The sequence below is a fragment of the Lissotriton vulgaris genome, chromosome 1_2 (genome assembly GCF_964263255.1).
Source record: "Lissotriton vulgaris chromosome 1_2, aLisVul1.2, whole genome shotgun sequence".
In the NCBI taxonomy this organism is placed as follows: domain Eukaryota; kingdom Metazoa; phylum Chordata; class Amphibia; order Caudata; family Salamandridae; genus Lissotriton; species Lissotriton vulgaris.
Window position 1 is genome coordinate 125,003,848 of NC_141686.1, and position 20,306 is coordinate 125,024,153.

The 20,306-nt window shown below is 49.6% G+C and overlaps 1 protein-coding gene across 1 annotated transcript in view; it reads left to right on the top strand.

Annotated features, from left to right (window-relative positions):
- LOC147734671 (rho crystallin-like) overlaps positions 1-20,306 on the top strand; it is a 109,220-nt gene that overhangs the window by 41,763 nt on the left and 47,151 nt on the right. The window contains exon 3 of the mRNA XM_086952963.1: positions 8,776-8,892. Within this exon, the coding sequence (XP_086809089.1) occupies positions 8,776-8,892 (117 nt within the window). The remainder of the gene's footprint in view (positions 1-8,775; positions 8,893-20,306) is intronic.

Sequence of the window (20,306 nt, forward strand, 5' to 3'; positions counted from 1 at the left end):
ACCCAGGGTGGTGTGGAGTGCAAAAAAGACGATGGATTTAGGCCCAGATCCTTGTACTGGGGCCCTTGGGAAAGCACCCATCCCAACGGACCACGCACGGAACCTGGGCGTCATCCTGGACTCCTCACTCTCTATGAACAGACAAGTCAACGCCGTTTCATCATCATGCTTCAACATTCTTCGCATGCTCAAAAAAACATTTAGCTGGATTCCCACCGAAACCAGAAAAACAGTCACCATTGCACTGGTTACAAGCCGCCTGGACTACGGAAACACCCTATACGCCGGTATCACCGCAAAACTCCAGAAAAAACTCCAACGCATCCAGAACGCATCAGCCAGACTCATACTAGACATCCTGCGTAAAGACCACATCTCTAGTCACCTGAAAAACCTCCACTGGCTCCCCGTCAATAAGAGGATTACTTTCCGCCTCCTAACCCACGCACACAAAGCACTTTACGAACTTGGACCCGAATGCCTCAACACACGACTTTCCTTCTACACCCCCTCTCGCCAGCTACGATCTTCCAACCAAGCCCTTGCTACCGTACCTCGCATCAATAAAACCACCATGGGAGGTAGATCCTTCTCCTACCTCGCAGCTAAAACCTGGAACTCACTCCCCACTCACCTTCGTCTCACTCAGAACCACCTAGCATTCAGAAAGCAACTTAAAACTTGGATATTTGACAAGTAATTCCCCACCCTTCTTCAAGCGCCTTGAGACCCTCCGGGTATGTAGCGCGCTATACAAATCTTTTGACTTGACTTGACTTGACATTGTTCTACATTCTGTCCATCAACTGTGTTTTTTGCAATTTTCACACCGAGTGTGCTGGGTATACTCAGACGTGAGTCCCAGGCTCTCCACACCACTGGAGTCAAGCTATCCAGGCTGATGAAGGCTGATAGCCAGAAACCGGTCCTTGGATGCTTGATTCCGGTCTGGGAAAGACATGGCTTGGTAGTTCGGACTGGACTGTTCCCATGAGGCACAGGGTCAGAGCTGATTTGCATATAGCCAGTGTCTAACCCTGGGTGGTGTGGAGTGCAAAAAAACGATGGATTTAGGCCCAGATCCTTGTACTGGGGTGAATGTATGACATTGTTCTACATTCTGTCCATCAACTGTGTTTTTTGCAATTTTCACCCCGAGTGTGCTGGGTATACTCAGACGTGAGTCCCAGGCTCTCCACACCACTGGAGTCAAGCTATCCAGGCTGATGAAGGCTGATAGCCAGAAACCGGTCCTTGGATGCTTGATTCCGGTCTGGGAAAGACATGGCTTGGTAGTTCGGACTGGACTGTTCCCATGAGGCACAGGGTCAGAGCTGATTTGCATATAGCCAGTGTCTAACCCAGGGTGGTGTGGAGTGCAAAAAAACGATGGATTTAGGCCCAGATCCTTGTACTGGGGTGAATGTATGACATTGTTCTACATTCTGTCCATCAACTGTGTTTTTTGCAATTTTCACCCCGAGTGTGCTGGGCATACTCAGACGTGAGTCCCAGGCTCTCCACACCACTGGAGTCAAGCTATCCAGGCTGATGAAGGCTGATAGCCAGAAACCGGTCCTTGGATGCTTGATTCCGGTCTGTGAAAGACATGGCTTGGTAGTTCGGACTGGACTGTTCTCATGAGGCACAGGGTCAGAGCTGATTTGCATATAGCCAGTGTCTAACCCAGGGTGGTGTGGAGTGCAAAAAAACGATGGATTTAGGCCCAGATCCTTGTACTGGGGTGAATGTATGACATTGTTCTTCATCCTGTCCATCAACTGTCTTTTTTGCAATTTTCACCCCGAGTGTGCTGGGTATACTCAGACGTGAGTCCCAGGCTCTCCACACCACTGGAGTCAAGCTATCCAGGCTGATGAAGGCTGATAGCCAGAAACCGGTCCTTAGATGCTTGCTTCCGGTCTGGGAAAGACATTGCTTGATAGTTCGGACTGGACTGTTCCCATGAGGCACAGGGTCAGAGCTGATTTGCATATAGCCAGTGTCTAACCCAGGGTGGTGTGGAGTACAAATAAACAATGGATTTAGGCCCAGATCCTTGTACTGGGGTGAATGTATGACATTGTTCTACATTCTGTCCATCAACTGTGTTTTTTGCAATTTTCACCCCGAGTGTGCTGGGTATACTCAGACGTGAGTCCCAGGCTCTCCACACCACTGGAGTCAAGCTATCCAGGCTGATGAAGGCTCATAGCCAGAAACCGGTCCTTGGATGCTTGATTCCGGTCTGGGAAAGACATGGCTTGGTAGTTCGGACTGGACTGTTCCCATGAGGCACAGGGTCAGAGCTGATTTGCATGTAGCCAGTGTCTAACCCAGGGTGGTGTGGAGTGCAAAAAAACGATGGATTTTGGCCCAGATCCTTGCACTGGGGTGGATGTATGACATTGTTCTACATTCTGTCCATCAACTGTGTTTTTTGCAATTTTCACCCCTTATGAAAACGTCAGCATGTTGTTGACAGCTCCTGAATTGCTGTAAGGCCAGGTTGAGGGAGAACAGTAAGCATGGCCCAGGTGTTGGCATACTGATGGTCCAGCGCGCATGACTGGCAGGTGCCTTACTGTTTCAAGGAAATGTGTTATAGTCACTTGTTTTTTCAAGCATCTGTACTCCTTTGGTAGAAAAACATCTTTATACAATATCGCAATAAGGCCCTGAAAAGCCCTCTGAGAAAAACACTGGAAAAGGAGCTGTGAGTGCTAAGAACAGGATGCTATTTTCTTCTGGGCCTCAGCAGAGATGTTCCTTAACTCTTAAAGGAATGACTGCCAGGCACTAGAAGGGCATTTTTAAGTGCCATGGATTAGGGTGGGATACTGGGATCAACAAGATCAAGGGCCAGCTCGTTGTCTGAAGCAACAACCCGCCCAGGACTGAAACCAAAACGCCCCCAAAGACAGTCCTCGCAAGCTCAGCATAGCTATCCTCTCTCTACTTTGTGCCAATAGTACTAAGGCCCTCATTTACAGGGATTTGGCATAGGACAGCGCAGCAAGTCACCCTATGCCAAAGTGAAAGGTTAGGAATGCACCATATTCATGCAATACTGTGCATTCCCGTCTTTTCCCAGTGTGCTGGCGCCATTTCGGTAGCCTAGTGCCAACGCAGACACCCTTGCACTTTAGTGAAACGGTGCATGTGTTGTCAGCAGGATTGTGTTTGTGCAGGAAGGAACACCTTCCTGCACAAAAACAATCCATAGATGTGTTTACCGCTTTCTATGTGTGCTGCAGAATGCAGCATACATAGAAAGAGGAAATAGCATGGAGACATAAAGGTATTTCTCCTCTTTATGCCCCACCTCAGAAGGCATAAGGTTTTGGCACTTCCCCAACTTTACATGCTCTCATAAAACTGAGAAAGTGTCAAAATCCATGGGTGTAGTATGAGAAAACCCACTGCAACTCCTATCGAACACCTTCCGATCACAGAGTAAGGCAGCAAAGAGATTTGCGCTGCCTTCCCTTATTCCATATATATGAGGCCACTCAAAGCCATGCACAGAGACTTTACGTGGCCACATAGATATGAGTTTGTGATTAGCGCTGATCTACTCCACTCCAATGCAAAACAATCTGCCCCACTACAGTCCAAAACAAACTGCCCCATTCCAATCTGCCCCACTCTAATCCAAAACAATCCTCCCCACTCCAATCTGCCTCCCTGCAAACCACCCTTCTCCAATCCACCCACACCAATCGAATCCATCGCACCCCAATCCACCCCACTCCAATCCATTCTACCCACTCTAGTCCAATCCACCGCAAAACCACACCAATCCAACCCACTCCAGTCCAATCCACCCCACCCCATACCAAATCCAACCCCCTACAATCTTATCCAACCCATTCCAATCCTACCCAGCTCACTCCAATCCAGTCAAATCCAATCCACCCACTCAAATCCATTCCAGCCCATTCCAGTTCACCTCACTTCAATCCAATCCTCCACAACACAATACACCACATTCCAACTCACTGCAATTCAATCTAAACTATCCCAAACCTACCCAGCCCAGTCCAATCTACACCAACCCAACCCACCTACTCAAATCCATTCCACCCCACTACATTCCATTCCAATCCACCCCACTCCAATCCACCACAAGTCAATCCAACCCACTCCAATCCAGTGCATTCACCACACCCCACCACACTCCAATCCATTCCACTCAATCCACCTTAATTCACCCCACTACAGTCTAATCGAATCTACCTTAATGCACCCAACTCCAATCCATCTAGCTCCACTTCAGTCCAATCCACTACAATCCACCCACCAAATCCAGTCAAGTTAAATCCACAACCGATCAAATCCAGTCAAATTAAATCCAATCAACCCACTCCACAAAATCCACCCACTCTAAAAAAACACCCCACTTCAAACCTGAACACCTCAATCCAATATACCCCACTGCAGATCACCCCACCGCACTCCAATTCACCCCAATCCCAACTACCTTAATTCAATCCACCCCACCCAAACCACCCCACCACACCCCAATGCACCCACCACAATCCAATCTACCCCACCCCACCCCACCCCATTTCAATCCAACTCATCTCAGTCCAATCAACCCTACCCCATCCAATACAATCCACTCCACTCAATCCAATCCATTCCACCCCACTCCAATCCACCCCATTCCAATCTATTCCACCACACTCCAGTCCACCCCGCTCCAATCCAGTCTACCCCAATGCAGTCCACCCCCCTCCAGTCCATCCCACTACATCCAACCCACTCCAATCCAATCCACCCCAAATAATCCACCTCACTCATTCCAATCCACCCCACCCCATCAATCCAATCCACCCCACTCCAATCCACCTCACCCCAATCCAACTCACACTAATCCAATCCAACCCATTCCAATCCAACCCACTTCAATCCACCAACCCCACTTCAAGCCACCCCACTATAATACCCCATCAATACCATCCATTCCACCCCACTCAAATCCACCTCATCCGATTCCAATCTATTCCACCCGCTACAGTCCACTCCAGTCCAATCCACCCCACTCAATCCAATTCTCCTACACCACTCAATCCAATCCACCCCACTCCAATACACCTCGCCCTAATTCAACCTACCCTAATCCAATCCAATCCAACCCACTCCAATCCACTCACCCCATTCCAATCTGCCCAACTCCAATCCACCCCATCAAGACTACCCCACTCTGCTCTAATCCAATCCAATCTACCCCACCCCACTCCACCCCAATCCATCCGACCCCAGTTAACTTAAGTCCTCCCCACCCCAATTCAATATATCCATCCCACTCCATTCCACACCATTCAAATGCATCCAATTCACCCCACTCCAAATAAAATTCACCCACCCCAGTCCAATCTAATCCACCCCACTCCAATTCAATCCATACCACCTCAATACAAACCACCCCACCCCAGTCCTATCACAACAATTCAATCCAGCACCCCAATCAAATCTAATCCACCCACCCCACTCCAACACAATCGACCCCATTCTGTCCACCCACTTCAATCCAGCTCACTCCACTCCATCCACCACACTCTACCCACATTAAATCCATCTCACTCTACTCCAGTCCAATCCACTCCAATACCTCAATTCATTCTGACCCACTCCACCATTTTCCACCCCACCCCACTCTACTCCATGACCCTGCACTCTATAACACTCTCTGCCACTAAACCACGGAACTCTACCCAACAACACTCTACTCTCCAAACTCCACTCTATGAGACTCTACTCCAACAAATTCACTGTCCGACATTGTACTTCCCCACTTCACTCTACGACACTCACCGCCACCAAATAAGTGAGATCTATTGGGTTTGACAATGTTTGTTCCGTTTTGTTACCACATTGCTATTTTTTCCTGTAATTTCTAATTTGAAGTGGTAGTCTATACACCCTTCAGTTTCTCTGCTTGTTTAGCGGAGTGGTTTCATCCTTCAGTCGCAGTTTAAAGCAAGTGATGTCTGGTAGGTTACATCTTCTTGCATTCATTCACTCATGCAAGCTGCAGTGCAGATCTATGGATCTTTCAGAGTTTAAGCTAATATTGTACCGAAGAGCCCTCTGTTTTACGGCTGCCTCCCCTGCTTTCATTTGAAATGCGTGACACTAACCTGTGAAGGTCTGTCAAATATATCCTAGCCAGCTGTCCAGCAGATGTGTGAGGGTAGATCCACTCTATGGGCCTCATTTATGAAAAGTGACGCATCGCTGCGTGAAAACAGCGATGCGTCACTTTTCACTGCGCACTCCTTGCGACACCAATGATGCGTCATATTTAATGTATGACGCATCATGTCGCAAGGACTTACAGATACGTCAGTATTTCTGACGCATCTGTAAGCGCAAAGGTGACGCATTGCTGGAGTGTGTCACAAAAGTGACGCTACTCCAGCAATGCGTCCTTTCACATGGGGAAAGCCCCTTAAACATCATAACCAGCAATTCGTTTCTTTGTCCCAAAGATATGGCCGGTGGTGCGCCCTGTGTCAATCTGTCACGAAACTGGCGCTCATTCAGAGCGCTCAGATACCGGATATCTTCGGTTCGAGTTCGCGCTATAGAAAACTCTAAACAAAAGAAGGTTAAGCCGTGTGCTACTATAGAAATGGCTGAGAAGGCAGAGAGTACCTGAAATCTCAATCTCTGCACGATATAGATAACATGTACATAAAGTAATCTGTAGGCGGCACTTGAAAGCAGTGAAACTGAAAACAGTCTTTAGTGGTTAGGACGTGAGCTGGCTTGTATTGGATGTGAAGGGAACTTACTTTCATGTGAAGTAGAATTGCAAACGAATAGGATGGTTTAGGAGGGAAGCCCTATCTTAAATCAAAGATATCACTAACATACAATTAGTGATGGGGCTGCAGATGGTTCTGCTGGGTGATGCTGATGATGAGGGTTTGTATCCTCTGTGCTCTTTCATCGGAAAACTGATCTCTCGGTCCTTGCTGGCTGCCGGACGGTCAATCGCCCAGAAGTAGAAAGCCTCAGACCTACCCTCCTCAGGCCTGCGGTGGACCAAGATCTGGCATCAGTATACCAGGGAGAAGTGAATGGTGATGGTTGGGAATGAAATGACACTGTTTTAGAAGATAAGGACACCCCTTAGGTATGTATATAAAGTGACAATCCTCTAATGCATACGCTCCCTAAAGATCCACTGATCCTTACAGCAGACGTAGACACATCTCACCAACTTGTAACCATTAGCAACGGGGTACCACCACACAAATAATGTTGTCCTCTGCTATGCTGACTTCGTCAGTAGTTGTATATGAGCCTATCAATGCTGATTTTGTTGCTCAGTGACGGATGTATGACGTTACTACGCATACTTTTACAACGCATACCTTTACAACACATTTTTTACAACGCAACATCCATTACAACGCATTCTATTACAACGCATGTCATTACCACAAATTTTTAAAAACTAACTTTACAATGCATTTCATTACAACGCATACCATTACATTGCATGTATGGTGAGTATTGGATACTGTAGGGGTAAAAATTACTATTCTAACTCCAGGGGGTGCAACTGTAGGGTAAGTGTTGGATAGTGTAGGGTAAAAATTACTATTCTGACTCCAGGCGGTGCAACAGTAGTGTAAGTGTTGGATAGTGTAGGGGTAAAAATTACTATTCTAACTCCATGGGTGCAACAGTAGGGTGAGTGTTGGATAGTGTAAGAGTACTATCTATGCGTTGTGATGGCATGCGTTGTAATGGAATGCGCTGTAATGACTGCGTTGTAATGACATGCGTTGTAGTGTCATGCGTTGCAATGGTTGCGTTGTAATGGCATGCGTTGTAATGGATGTTGCGCTGTAAAAGTTGCGTTGTAAAGGTTGTTTCCCCTCAGGGGCTCCTTTAATATTAAACTCAGTAGCCACGACAGAATGTTTATTGTCATCAACTGATAACCAATATGTACTTGGTTGTATACTATACACTAATACTCATCTCCTGGTCATTATGAGCTTTGTGTGCTACCTGTTCTATCCACACTAAATAAAGTTGCTTAACCCCTTGTCGGCTGATGACGGAACCGCTCCGTCATCAGCTGTGGTGGCGCTGTGCTGATTACGGAACGGTTCCGCCATGGCCCGCTCGGAGCGCCTGCGGGGCGCGAATTCCGCGCCTGCGCTGAGCGTTCCATTGAGCGGGGCGGGCCATGACGGAACCGCTCCGTCATAAGCACAGCGCCACCGACGCTGGTGACGGAGCGGTTCCGTCACCAGCATGCGGCCGCCGCGTGGCCACCCCGCCCCCTTAGCACTGCGGCGGAATAGCGCAGGTGTTAAATAGATTTTGGTAGCTGTTGTTATGGACCATTGTTTGAAGGATTAGGACCAGCTGAACTGGTCTGTAACTTTGTCAATTTGGCCCTGCCTCAGAGGATAAGGAAAATTACAAGTTCCTAAAATGGACAGTGGAACATTTTTTGCTCGTATTGTTCTATGAAAAAGTTTATCTAAAAATAATTCGTTCACAATACTGTCTTGCTCTATTTTTTTCATTACCAAATTGTAATGTTTGTGCGTTATTTTTCTGAGGTATTTCTACTACTAAATATCACTACTTTACTAGGTTTATATGTGTTGGACTATCTGTGGCATATGAACTGTTATCAGCTGTAATCGCTTGAAGCTAAAATGTGAAATATGTTACAAAAGGGAGATGAACTTCACTGTGAAAGACGAAGGCTTACCTTTCTTCAATTTTTTTGCGCAGCTTTGGTGCAGGTTCTTCTCGCCTGATATGGTTCGGAAAGCCCTAGAAAAATCCATGAGTGACCTTCAGTTGGACTACCTGGACCTTTTCATCATGCACTTCCCCATTTCCATGAAGGTAGATATTGTGGGCGCAATATCTTAGCAAGAAGGTATATGCTTGTGAGTTTTACTGATTGCATGTATCCAAGGGGTCGCTTCAAAGCTGCGGACACCAGACAGGGATCGCAGAAAGGTTAGTTGGCATAACCCACCAAGGAATGTACTGGGCTGATAGATAGATAGTGAAATGGCTACTACCCTGCTTGTAGGCAACATGTTGACGTTGCAACATCGGTGTTTGGAGCCTCATTGCACCTTCAATAAGATAGATGTGACATGTGATTGATGTTTCTCGCAATATTTGGGAGGATGTGATGGATAGTGTAGGGGAATGTGCACTGTGAGCAGTATATTTGCAGCGTGTGTAGGAAAGATGTGCAGAGCCTGGGCATTGTGTGCGTGACTTGGTCTTTTGGGGGAGTGATGCCTATATGCCCCCTCTTGCTTCTTCCCATAGGTGGCCATGTTGCTTCAGGAGAGTAGCACAGCCATCTGCCGAAATCAAAAGAATCTTCTTGTTTAGTAGCATATAAACTCATTCCTTGTTCACATTGCAAACATTGGTATTTTTAGAACCATTTGTGCTTGTTTTGATTTCTTGGCTTGGTAACAGTGCTACTGAAGTCTGCTTTATATCGCAACTGAGAGCAGCCCTGCCTTTGGCGGCTATCACTGTGCAAGTGTTGCCGGCTTTGCTCAGAGAGGTGGACGCAGTGGCCCCTCCGTGTCATCTAGGGACAAAGATGAGGGGTGAGCATTCCGTAATTTAAAGTGAATGGAATGCTCTATAACAAATGTGGCAGATGCTACAAGTACATTTTAGCCAACGATACTTTATATTCCATTATGCAGGGGCGGCTCCTCCGCTATGGCGGAAGAGCGTCGCCCCACTGCTTTTAAGCAGTGAGAAACATAAAATGACAATAACTTAAAGTTATTGTCATTTTTTGTTTTGTATCCTGCTGCTTTGGAGCAGGCGGGTGGGCGGGGCTGCTCTGCTTTCCAAGTATGGGAGGAGTGGTTTGCCCACTCCTGAGTGCGCAGTGACTGTTTGGTCGGCCCTCTCAGGCCACCCAAACCAGTCATGCGCACTTCCTTGTTCTCCATGTAGGCTGCATTAGAGCCTGCATGGAGAACATGCCCACCCCTCCAGCTCCTGGCTGGGTGCCGTGTCACAGTGCTCAGACCAATCACAACGCTGCATTGCAGCGTTGTGATTGGTTTTGGGAAGGGAGCCTAGCTGCCTGCTTCCTGTTCCTATCGGAGGCAGGAGAGCAGGAGCAGAGAAGACGAGGGACCTGGCCTCAAGTTAAGTTAAAAAAAAAGGTTTTCCAATTCCCCCCTTGCGACAACCGCCCCCACACCCCCGAGTGACACCCGATTCCCCACCTGATCACCCACGAGCCATGCCGGCCATGACTGCCATTATATCCTAAGGCATTTTTAATAGCGAGCAGACAGGATATCTGACACATTTGTGACAAAGTATCCTATCTGCTAAAGTCTATTTAGGCACCAAGAGGCTTATTTAGAGGTTGGCGGACAGGGTAGTCCATCAGTAACATGGCAAATATCCCTCCCACGGTATTAAAAGTTAATTAAAGTCCATGGAACTCTAAGTATGGCAAACAGGGCATTGAACATGTTGTGACAGAGGTCCTTAACTGCCAACCCCTAAATAAGGCTCTAAGACTTGGTTCAGGTTTCAGTGGCAATAGAAAATCTTCTTATTTCTAGAGAAAGTGCTAAATACATAAGATAGTTCAATGGTGGAATTTCTACCACCATACTAATGGTGTAGTGGTGAGAACATCTTAGTTGATAAGCCCACACCAGTCACCTGGACAGACTATGCTCTCGTCAAGATCAGCATCCCCGTCCCACTCCAACACACCACCCACAGACCACCTTGCCAAAATTGGAATAGCATCACTGACATAGACCTGAACACTGCTCTCAACAGCCACAAACCCGGACACAGCAACAGCCTCCCCAAAGCCATCAAGAATTTCAACTATTGGATCACCTTCTGCTCCGACTCCCTGACTCCCATCAAACAATGCATTACACCAAGATCCAGACCCCCGGCTAGCTGGTATACACAGGAAATCAGACTGATAAAATGCCACTGTAAACAACTGTAGCCAAAAAAGAAAATGAACCAGGATAATGCAGACAGGAGCACGTTCAAATCTGCCCAAACACGCTGTCACCAAGTGATCTGATTAACCAAACACAATATTCTGGCGGACCGCACCTGTGCCAGTACCACTGAAGCAAAGAAATCTTCACCCTTGTGAAAGGTTTCACCTCACCAGTGGCCACCTACACCTCGATCACCCCCTCACAGGAATTCTGCAACAATGTTTCTCAATTCTTCATCAGCAAAATCTCCACCATTTACAGCAACTTCTACCCTCACCAAACACCTCTGGGTCTTATCCGGAAAACATTGCTAACAAAAAGGCCCATCATCACCCCGAAGAAACCTCCACCACCATGAAGTCCACCACTCACAGGAACCATCGGACCCCTGCTCCCACTACACCCTCTACAAAGGACTGATAATCATCAGCGCCATGCTCTTACCCATTCTAAGTGCCTCCACCACTTATGCAACCTTACCGGATGCTTGAAAACACCCACAGGCCATCCCTGTGATGGGTTACATGTTTTTATTGGGATTTTGTATTTCATTACATCAATAATAATATCAGTAAAAAATACTTTATCGTAAATTACTTTGGCATTACATGTTCCGACCGTGCAGATGTGGTGTAATGAACATTCTAGGTGTTATCCTGTGCCCGACATCTGATTTGGTGTTAGTATATGTACTAGCCTTCTGCTGAGTTTGTCGATTTTAATCGGGGATCATTGTGTATTCCTTTTGTGTTCCTTTGTGGTGTGCTCTCACTTGGCTTTTGTCGTGCGTGTTCCCATTGAGATATCATTGGGTTCGGAACCACTGATGTAGGGGAAAAAACTGTTAACTTCAAGGGTGAACTGGGGAGGCTATTGCGGAGCTATTAGTATAACATGGTTATATGTTTTATTATATTATTATTATTATATTTCTTATATAGCGCCAGAATCGACCCCCGAAGGGGTATCTCCGCGCTTGCCTTGGGAACCCGTCCCGGTTTTTCCCTGTGAGATAGCCCCTACAGGGCATCCCCAAGGTGAAAGCCAGGCATCCTGCCGCGGGTGGGCCGTTGTGGAGATTAAGCAAGCTTAATGCCCAGAGTTGCAGAGTGTGAACCCATGATTAGGTCAGGCACCGAAGCGAGAATTATCGAGTCCGTGGACATTTGAGCTCAACACCCTGCCGCGTCGGGAATCGAACCCTGGTCCCGGGTCTGACCTCTGCTTCAGGGTCTGCCTGCTCTAACCAGTGAACCACACATCTCCACTGTTTGGTCGGGGATGCTTTCTATGTTACAGTATCAGATAGATGGGGGGGCGTGAAGATTTGGCTCTATGCGTCAGTCGGAGGCTGAGGTCATCTCATTGCAGTGCCCATCCTAGGTGTCTAGGTCTGATCGTATGCTATATTCCATCGGCCTTCGGAGGGATACAGGTGGAGTCTGTGATTGGGTGGCTGTCTGTGATGACGATTGTGTTGTTTCGTGAGTAAATCGGTGCATGAGTTGTGCCCATTCTAGAGAGATTGGGTTCTTCCATATTCCCCTCACCTCCTCATCCCACAGTACCTCTTCCTCTGCCGCGCCCACTTCTTCATGGCCCCTATCCAGGCTGCCTCGGGGGGTTCTCCCGTGGCATGCTAGTGGATGGCTATACCCCTTTTTGCTAAGAGAATAGCTAAGGAGGCGAAGCAGTACTGTGCTTTCTTGGTTTTCCACCTGCGGAAAATGCAGCAACACTGACTTCCCATGAAGGCATGGTCAGAATGTTGGTCGTTTCATGGAATGTTTGGTGTATTCGGTCCCAGTATTGGTGTACAATGGGGCAGTGCCAGAACATATGTTTAAAGTCCGCCTCGAGGGTCTGGCATCGAGGGCAGGCAGTGTGTGTCAGGATAAAAACGGTAGAGACGTTGTGGAGTGAGGTATGCCCTATGTAGTATATTGAATTGAATATTTCTAAAAAATGCTTTCCTGGAAACCTTTTTGGGGTACTCTAGGGTTTTTCCCCAGTCTTTATCATTGAATACCCGACCCACTTTGCCTTCCCATGTTTGTCATAGTGAGTCTAATGGGTGGAGAATCCGTTCCCAAATGGCTTTGTATAGCCAGGTAACTACCCTCATGTGTAATACAGTCAGTATTACGGGGTGTGTCGGGGGCTCCCCCGTGTTTAGGTCCCAGTAGGGTCAGCCGCTGTCTAGTAGCTGCTGATGTAATTTGAACTGCCCCGGAGAAGGTAATATTAAGCGGTCAGTTGGGCATATGTCATTAACTGTCCATCCTCGAACAGGGACTCCATCTCCGTGACTGAGTGATCGGTCCATATCTGTAGGGCGCTGGCTGTAAAATATTTGTTGTTTCAGGGGAATCCCACTAGCGGGAGTAAGGGTGAGGAAGGGGGTTTTCCCCTGGACATGTGATGTATTTTTAGCATACTTGTACGAGCTATGGTCACTTGCAGAGGGTAAGTGCAGAGTGGCATCAGCAGTCTTCGTATGGCTGGGAGGGGTATCCACCCCTCTTCCGTGATTGTTTCTCCTATATAACCTTCCGCTGTCCAGTACGATAACCACTGGAGTTGCGCTTCCATAAAGTATGCTTCAGATGACTGGGCTCCCAGTCCTCCCTGAGTTGTGGGTAAGTAAAGTGTGGTTAAGGCCACCCTATGTCTACCTCCTCCCCAGATTAATGGGGTCAGGAGCATGTCTATCTCTCGAAAAAATGAACGTGGTGGCATCACTGGAAGGTTGGTGAAATGGTAAAGGAGCCTGGGGACTATTATCATTTTTGCGTGGGCTACTCGTTCGATGGCGGCGAGGGGTAATGTCCTCCTGAAGCTCACGGCCGCGCGTAATCCTGCTGGTACCTTGCGGTGATTTCCTTCATACAAATCTGTGGGGGAATGAGACAGTCTCACCCCCAGGTATCTAGGTACAGCAGTGCTCCAGGCGAGTGTATGGGTTCCTACTGATATGTCGAGTGGGGCCAAGTGCAGGCTCAGTGGGAATATCATGGATTTGGCCCAATTCATCGCAAAGTCGTTCAACGCCTTCCAGATGAGGGTGAGGTCACTTGTGACATCCCTGACATAGATCAAGAGATCATCTGCATATAGTGAAACGCAGTGCAGCATGTCTGCTATTGGTGTACCCCAAGCGTCACCCTCCTGTCGTAACCTTATTGCTAGGGGTTCTACTGCTAGGGCGAATAAGAAGGGGGACAAGGGGCACCCCTGTCTAGTCCCTCTTTCGTCCGGGAAGGGAGCAGAGATATATTTACCTATCCTCACTTGTGATGTTAGTCCCTTGTAGAGAAGTTTTTTGTATTTCATCCGGATGGGTCCCACATTAAATCTACGAAGGACAGCAAATAAGTACACAGCAAGGTATTGAAAGCTTTTTCAAGATCTAGTATAAGACATACCGTGTTAGGGAAATGTATTTTTGCCCTGTCTTGGACATGAAACAATCTACGTATGTTCTGCGAGGTGTTGCTCCTCTGAACGAATCCACTTTGGTCATGGTGAACCAGCGATGCCAAAATCTGAGTGTATCGGTCCGCCAGGATTGTGCCTAACATTTTACAGTCTGCATTGAGCAGCGTTATTGGTCTATTTGAGGGTGGGGTCCCTGTGGTGTTTGGGAAATTAACCAGAATGGATTCTCGGAATGAGACTGGGAGTTCCCCTCTATCTAGCACGTCCTCGAACATGGTTACCGCCCTAGGTATCAGGTGAGCGGAGAATGTACTGTAAAATTCGAGCGGGAAGCCGTCCATTCCTGTTTTTTTTTTCGTGCCAGTGTTCTGATGGCTTGTGTGACGTTTGGGTCTTTGTCTCTACTCTTTTTTGTCGGCGTGTGGTATACAGGGAATTTGCAACAGGCAAATGAAGTGAGTGATTACGTGTTGATTTGTTTGTGTAGGGGCCCGGTAAATACCAGAGTAATAGTCAAAATCTCTACTTGACAATGTCAAGGGGTCCCCGTATCGTCGAGTAGTTCCATGAACGGTTTAACATCCACGTTCTGTTTGGCTAGCCATGCTAACAGTGTGCCCGTTCTGTTACCCTCTTTGTGTACTCTAGTGGTGTATGCTCAGAAATTGTATTTGCATAGGTCTTTCATTGCTTCTGCATGGGAAGTTTTGCCCTCTGCTATTTGTTCGGGGTGGCACCGACAGTATCCTTTTGTCTCGTGAGAGCCTCTAGCGCCTTCTCTGAGTTTTGTAGAGTTCTTTCAAGTGTCTTACGTACTCCCACTATTTGTTGTATGCAATGCCCCCTAGCCGTGACTTTAAATGCATCACATTCTATTAGCCTAGATGCAGCCGTACCTGAGTTGAGGGCAAAGTGTTCTTGAATATATTCCTTGTGTTCATGGCGGAAGACCTGGGCTGTGAGACAGTCACGTGGCAGTTTTCAGGTGGGTATTGGGGGGTGTGGAGAAAAAACCGGAGAGTCATTATGTGTGCGTTATGGTATGAAATTACCTTACCCAGATAATTGGAATGTTGTACTCTGGGGAGCACTGTTGCAGAACTATCCGTGCTTGTTCTTTTCTTATGTTTGCATAGACGGCGTAACTTGTGATGCTGAGTCAGAGTTGGCAAAAGAGCCCCCTGTACCGTTGATCATTCGATGCAACCTAGTTCAGTGTGTCATGTTGTGCCGCTCCTGAGTTCTTGGCTTATCGCCCCGCGTTCCCACATCCTCGTTCATGGTTTAGGGGCTGATGTCAGCTCGTGTAATATGCTATTGTGATAACGTCATAGTCGATTGGGTTCTATATCAGCGTATCCGCAGTTTGAGAAGTGACTATTGGGGGTGTGACTGAGCCATCGAGGGAGGAGTGTGCATCGCTTACTTCGAATGTGAACAGGTGGGGGCTTTCTCTGCGTCCGAGCTGTCCTCCGTCAATTGCACTACCGCCGCCGCTCGCAGTGCTCTCCTGCGTTCCACTATAATTTGCCCCAAGTCAGGGGAGTGCTGCACGAGGGAATCAGAGCGTGGGCTCAAATGCGTGAGGGTGATTCTCTTGTGTTTACGTCTTTGGTGGCTGGTGGGTCGAGGACTTTGTGTGTTTCTGTGGTCGCCCGGTCCTGATAGGCGCTGCTCCACCCAATCACCTGCCTCTGCTGGGTCAGTGAAAATATGTGCAGTTCCATTATGCAAGATTTTCAGGCGAGCAGTGAAAAGGAGAGCATATTGTGCATTCCTTTGTCGTAGAGTTCGTTTGACTTCTAGAAAGGTGGCCCTTTATTGCTGGACGGCGCAGGAGTAATCAGGGAATAGCATTGCTTGTTTGTCTTCCACTTGGAGTGGTCCTTTCTGTCGGGCGGCTCTATGAATAGTGTCTCTGTCCTGATAGTGGAGCAATTTCAGAAGGAATCAGTCAATCAATCAGTTAATTTGTAAAGCACTACTTACCCGCAAGGGTTTCAAGGCGCTGAGGGGGGTAGGAGGGGGGGTTCTGCTGCTACTGGTCGAAAAGTCATCTCCTGAAGGTCAGCAGGTCTTCGGCCACGGCGTGGTCAGCGGAGCTGAGTTTCCTGTTGGGTACGTAGAAGGAGAGTCGACTGTTGAGGTAGGCTGGGCCGGTTTTGTGGAGTGCCTTGTGTGCGTGGATCAGGAGTTTGAAGGAGATTCTTCTGTCGACGGGGAGCCAGTGCGGATTCTTCAGGTGGGGGGTGATGTGGTCGCGGCGCGGGACGTTGAGGATCAGACGTGCAGAGGCGTTCTGGATTCTTTGCAGTCTGTTGATGAGCTTGGTCGGGGCTCCGGTGTAAAGAACATTTCCGTAGTCGAGTCTTCTGCTGACTAGGGCCTGGGTGACTGTTTTCCTCGTGTTTGTCGGGATCCATCTGTAAATTTTACAGAGCATGCAGAGGGTGTTGAAGCAGGTAGAGAAGACTGCGTTGACTTGTTTGGTCATGGTGAGTTTCGAGTCGAGGATGACTCCCAGGTTGCATGCGTGGTTGGTAGGGTCCAGGGGTGTCCCCAGTGATGCGGGCCATTAGGAGTCGTCCCATGCTGAGGGGTTGGGCCCAAGGATGAGGATCTCCGTCTTGTCTGAGTTGAGCTTAAGTCAGCTCTCCTCCATCCAGTTGGCGACAGCCTTCTTTCCCTGGTGGAGGTTGGATTTGGCAGTGAGGGGGTCCTTGGTGAGGGAGAGGATCAGCTAGGTGTTGTCGGCATAGGAGATTATGTTGAGGTTGTGCTGTCGGGCAATGCGTGCGAGTGGTGCCATGTAGACATTGTATAGCGTTGGGCTGAGGAAGGATCCCTGTGGGACACCGCAGATGATCTCGGAGGCATCGTACCGAAATGGGGGGAGGCGGACTCTCTGAGTTCTGCCGGAGAGGAAGCAGGTTGTCCAGTCCAGGGCCTTGTCACGAATCCCTGCGTTGTGGAGGCGCGTGCGTAGTGTGCGGTGGCAGACGGTGTCAAACGTGGCCCAGGAGGATGAGGGCCGACGTCTCACCATTGTCTAGCATGATCCTGATCTCGTCTGTGGCGGCGATGAGGGCAGTGTCGGTGCTGTGGTTGTTGCCGAATCCTGATTGGGAGGGATCCAGGATGCTGTTGGCTTCGAGGTGACGGGTGAGCTGGATGTTAACTGTCTTCTCCATGACCTTTGCTGGGAACGGAAGCAGGTAGATGGGCCGGAAGTTCTTGAGGTCGCTCGGATCTGCCTTGGGTTTCTTCAGTAGGAAGTTGATCTCGGCGTGCTTCCAGCTCTCAGGGAAGGTAGCGGTCTCGAAGGAGAGGTTGATGACGTTGCGCAGGTGGGGTCAGATGGAGCCGCCGGCTTTGATGAAGATGTGGTGTGGAAGAGGGTCGGACGGGGAGCCGGAGTGGATTGTGCCCATGGTCTTGATTGTGTCCTTGATGCTCACGTTGGCCCAGGTTGTCAGGAAGTCGTGGTCAATGGGGTGCGCTGGTTCTGGCGTGATGAGGCCTGTAAGGGTCGTCCGGGGGTTGAAGCTGTCATGGATGTCGGTAATCTTGCGGTGAAAGAAGGTAGCGAGTGAGTCGCACAGGGCTTGCGATGGTGGAATGTCTTTGGCGCTGGAGCTGGGGTTGAAGAGTTCCTTCACGATGTTGAAGAGCTCTTTGCTTTTGTGTGCATTGTTGTCGAGGCGGTCTTTGAAGGAGGCCCTTTTGGCGGTCCTGATGAGGTGGTGGTGGTTGTGGATGGCGTCTTTGAGGGCGGCACGGCTGTCCGGCATCTTTACGCTGTGCCATTTGTTCTCCAATTTCTGGCAAGTACTCTTTGATGCCAGGAGTTCTGGGGTGAACGAGCTGGCTCTCTTGCTGGTGTCTCTGTTGGTTGGCTTTTTCAGCGGGGCTAGGGTATCGGGGCAATCGTCCAGCCAGCGTCTGAGGATGCGTGCACCATCGTCTGGGTTAGTTGGGTTGGTCGGTGGGTTGAGTGCGAGGTTTGTCTGTAGTTGTTCTTCAGTGACTTTGCCCCAGCAGCGGCGGGGGATCTGTAGGGTGCGGTGGTGTGTGAGGGGTTTTCAGAAGGTGAAGTGGATGCAGCGGGGGTCTGTCCAGGTGAGTTCGGAGGCATGGCTGAAGGCGACGTGGGGGCTTGAGGAGAAGATGGCATCAAGCGTGTGACCGGCGATGTGGGTTGGCGTCGTGACGAGCTGGTTTAGTCTGAAGTTGTCGATCAGGGTGGAGGAGTTGCTGTCGTTGTTGTTCTCCAGATGATAGTTCAGGTCTCCGAGGAGGATGTAGTCGGTGAAGGTCAGCGGTGCGTGCTGATGAAGTCAGTGATGGAGTCGTAGAACTGTGGTCGGGGTCCGGGCGGTCTGTAGACAAGGGTGCCTCTCAGGGTGGTCTTGGGACCATGTGGATCTGGAAGTGCATGTGTTTGGCGGTGCTGAGAGTGTCGTTGGTGTTAGTTGAGATCCTGATGGTGTTCTTGTGGACGATGGCAATTCCTCTCTCCGGCTCACTTGGTGTGGTCTCTGCGGGTGATCTTGTTTCCTTTGGGGATGGCTATGGCGATGTCTGGGGAGGAGGCTTCGTTCATCCAGGTCTCGGTCAGGAAGGCGACGTCCGGGGATGCGGTTTTGAGTAGGTTCCAGAGCTTGACGGCTTGTTTGCGTGTGGAGCGGGTGTTGATCAGGATGCATCTGAGCTGGTTGGGTTCCGTCGTGGCGGCTGTCTCTGCGCCTTCGAGGCAGGAGAAGCTGCAGTTCCGGCAGGTAAAGAGACCGTGGGTGCGCTTCGGGGCGGTCTTGCAGCAAGTGTGTGTCCTTCCTGGGTTGAGGGCGACGAGGGTGCTGGTGCCGTAGCAGAGGCGGTCTTCATGGCTTGTGCGGGGCTCAGGGGGCCTGGCGCTGGGCATGGTCCAGGCACGGACGGGCGCAGACGGGCTGGCCTTAGGTGCGTCTTCGGCGTGCCAGCGGCGCAGCAGCCATTTAAGGGGAGGAGGGAGGGAGGAGAAGCCGGGAGGTGGGTGGCAGGGGTAGCGAATGGGCGCAGGGGGGGCGGGGCCGCAGGGGCAGCAGCGGCGGGAAAATGCGAGCGAGAAGGGCAGAGACCAAAAGGGAACTGCAAGCAAAAGGGCACAGAAGAAAGAATGGGCACACAGTGGAACAGATCTAAATGAGCTGGCACACAGGAAACAGAAGCAAAAGCTGGACACAGCTGACACCGGGCATGGGGGGGCACACAAGCGCTGGTGGAGCTGCAGCAGGGGGGGAGCAACCTACCTGGCAAGGTCAAGGGCCGCTCTCCTCACCGCGCATCGGCCACCATTTAAGGGGAGGAGGGAGGGAGGAGCAGCTGGGAGGCGGGTGGCAGGGGTAGCGAATGGGCATGGGAGAATGGTAAGGCACCTTCCTGCGAGCACGAAGATCCAATGTTGGCAGCCGTTCCTTAGTACTTGGTGGTGGGGAGTTGATGATCGCTGCCAGCCGCTTTTCACACTTTGGGCTGCTGCTATGGGCTCCTTGCCATCGGGCACCTCCTGATGAGCACAATGCTCCGGTGCAGGCAGTCCCTCCACAGATGCTCCTGATGCCCTGGAGTTTCCCGCCACGTGCCTCGAGACCCAGCGCCGAGCAGGGGGAGGTCGTTGTGGTATACTGTGGTATACTGGTATTTAGTGCGTTGCGGGGTGACAACTGATTCAGCGCTCTGGTGAAGGGTTGGTAATCGCCGCCCCTCAGACCCTATGTGACGGGTTGCTGCCGTAATTGGACGTTATAGCCATTCTGCCAATGTGCGCCTTCTTGTGGGCGTGAATCTCCGATGATGGCAGCCACCCCT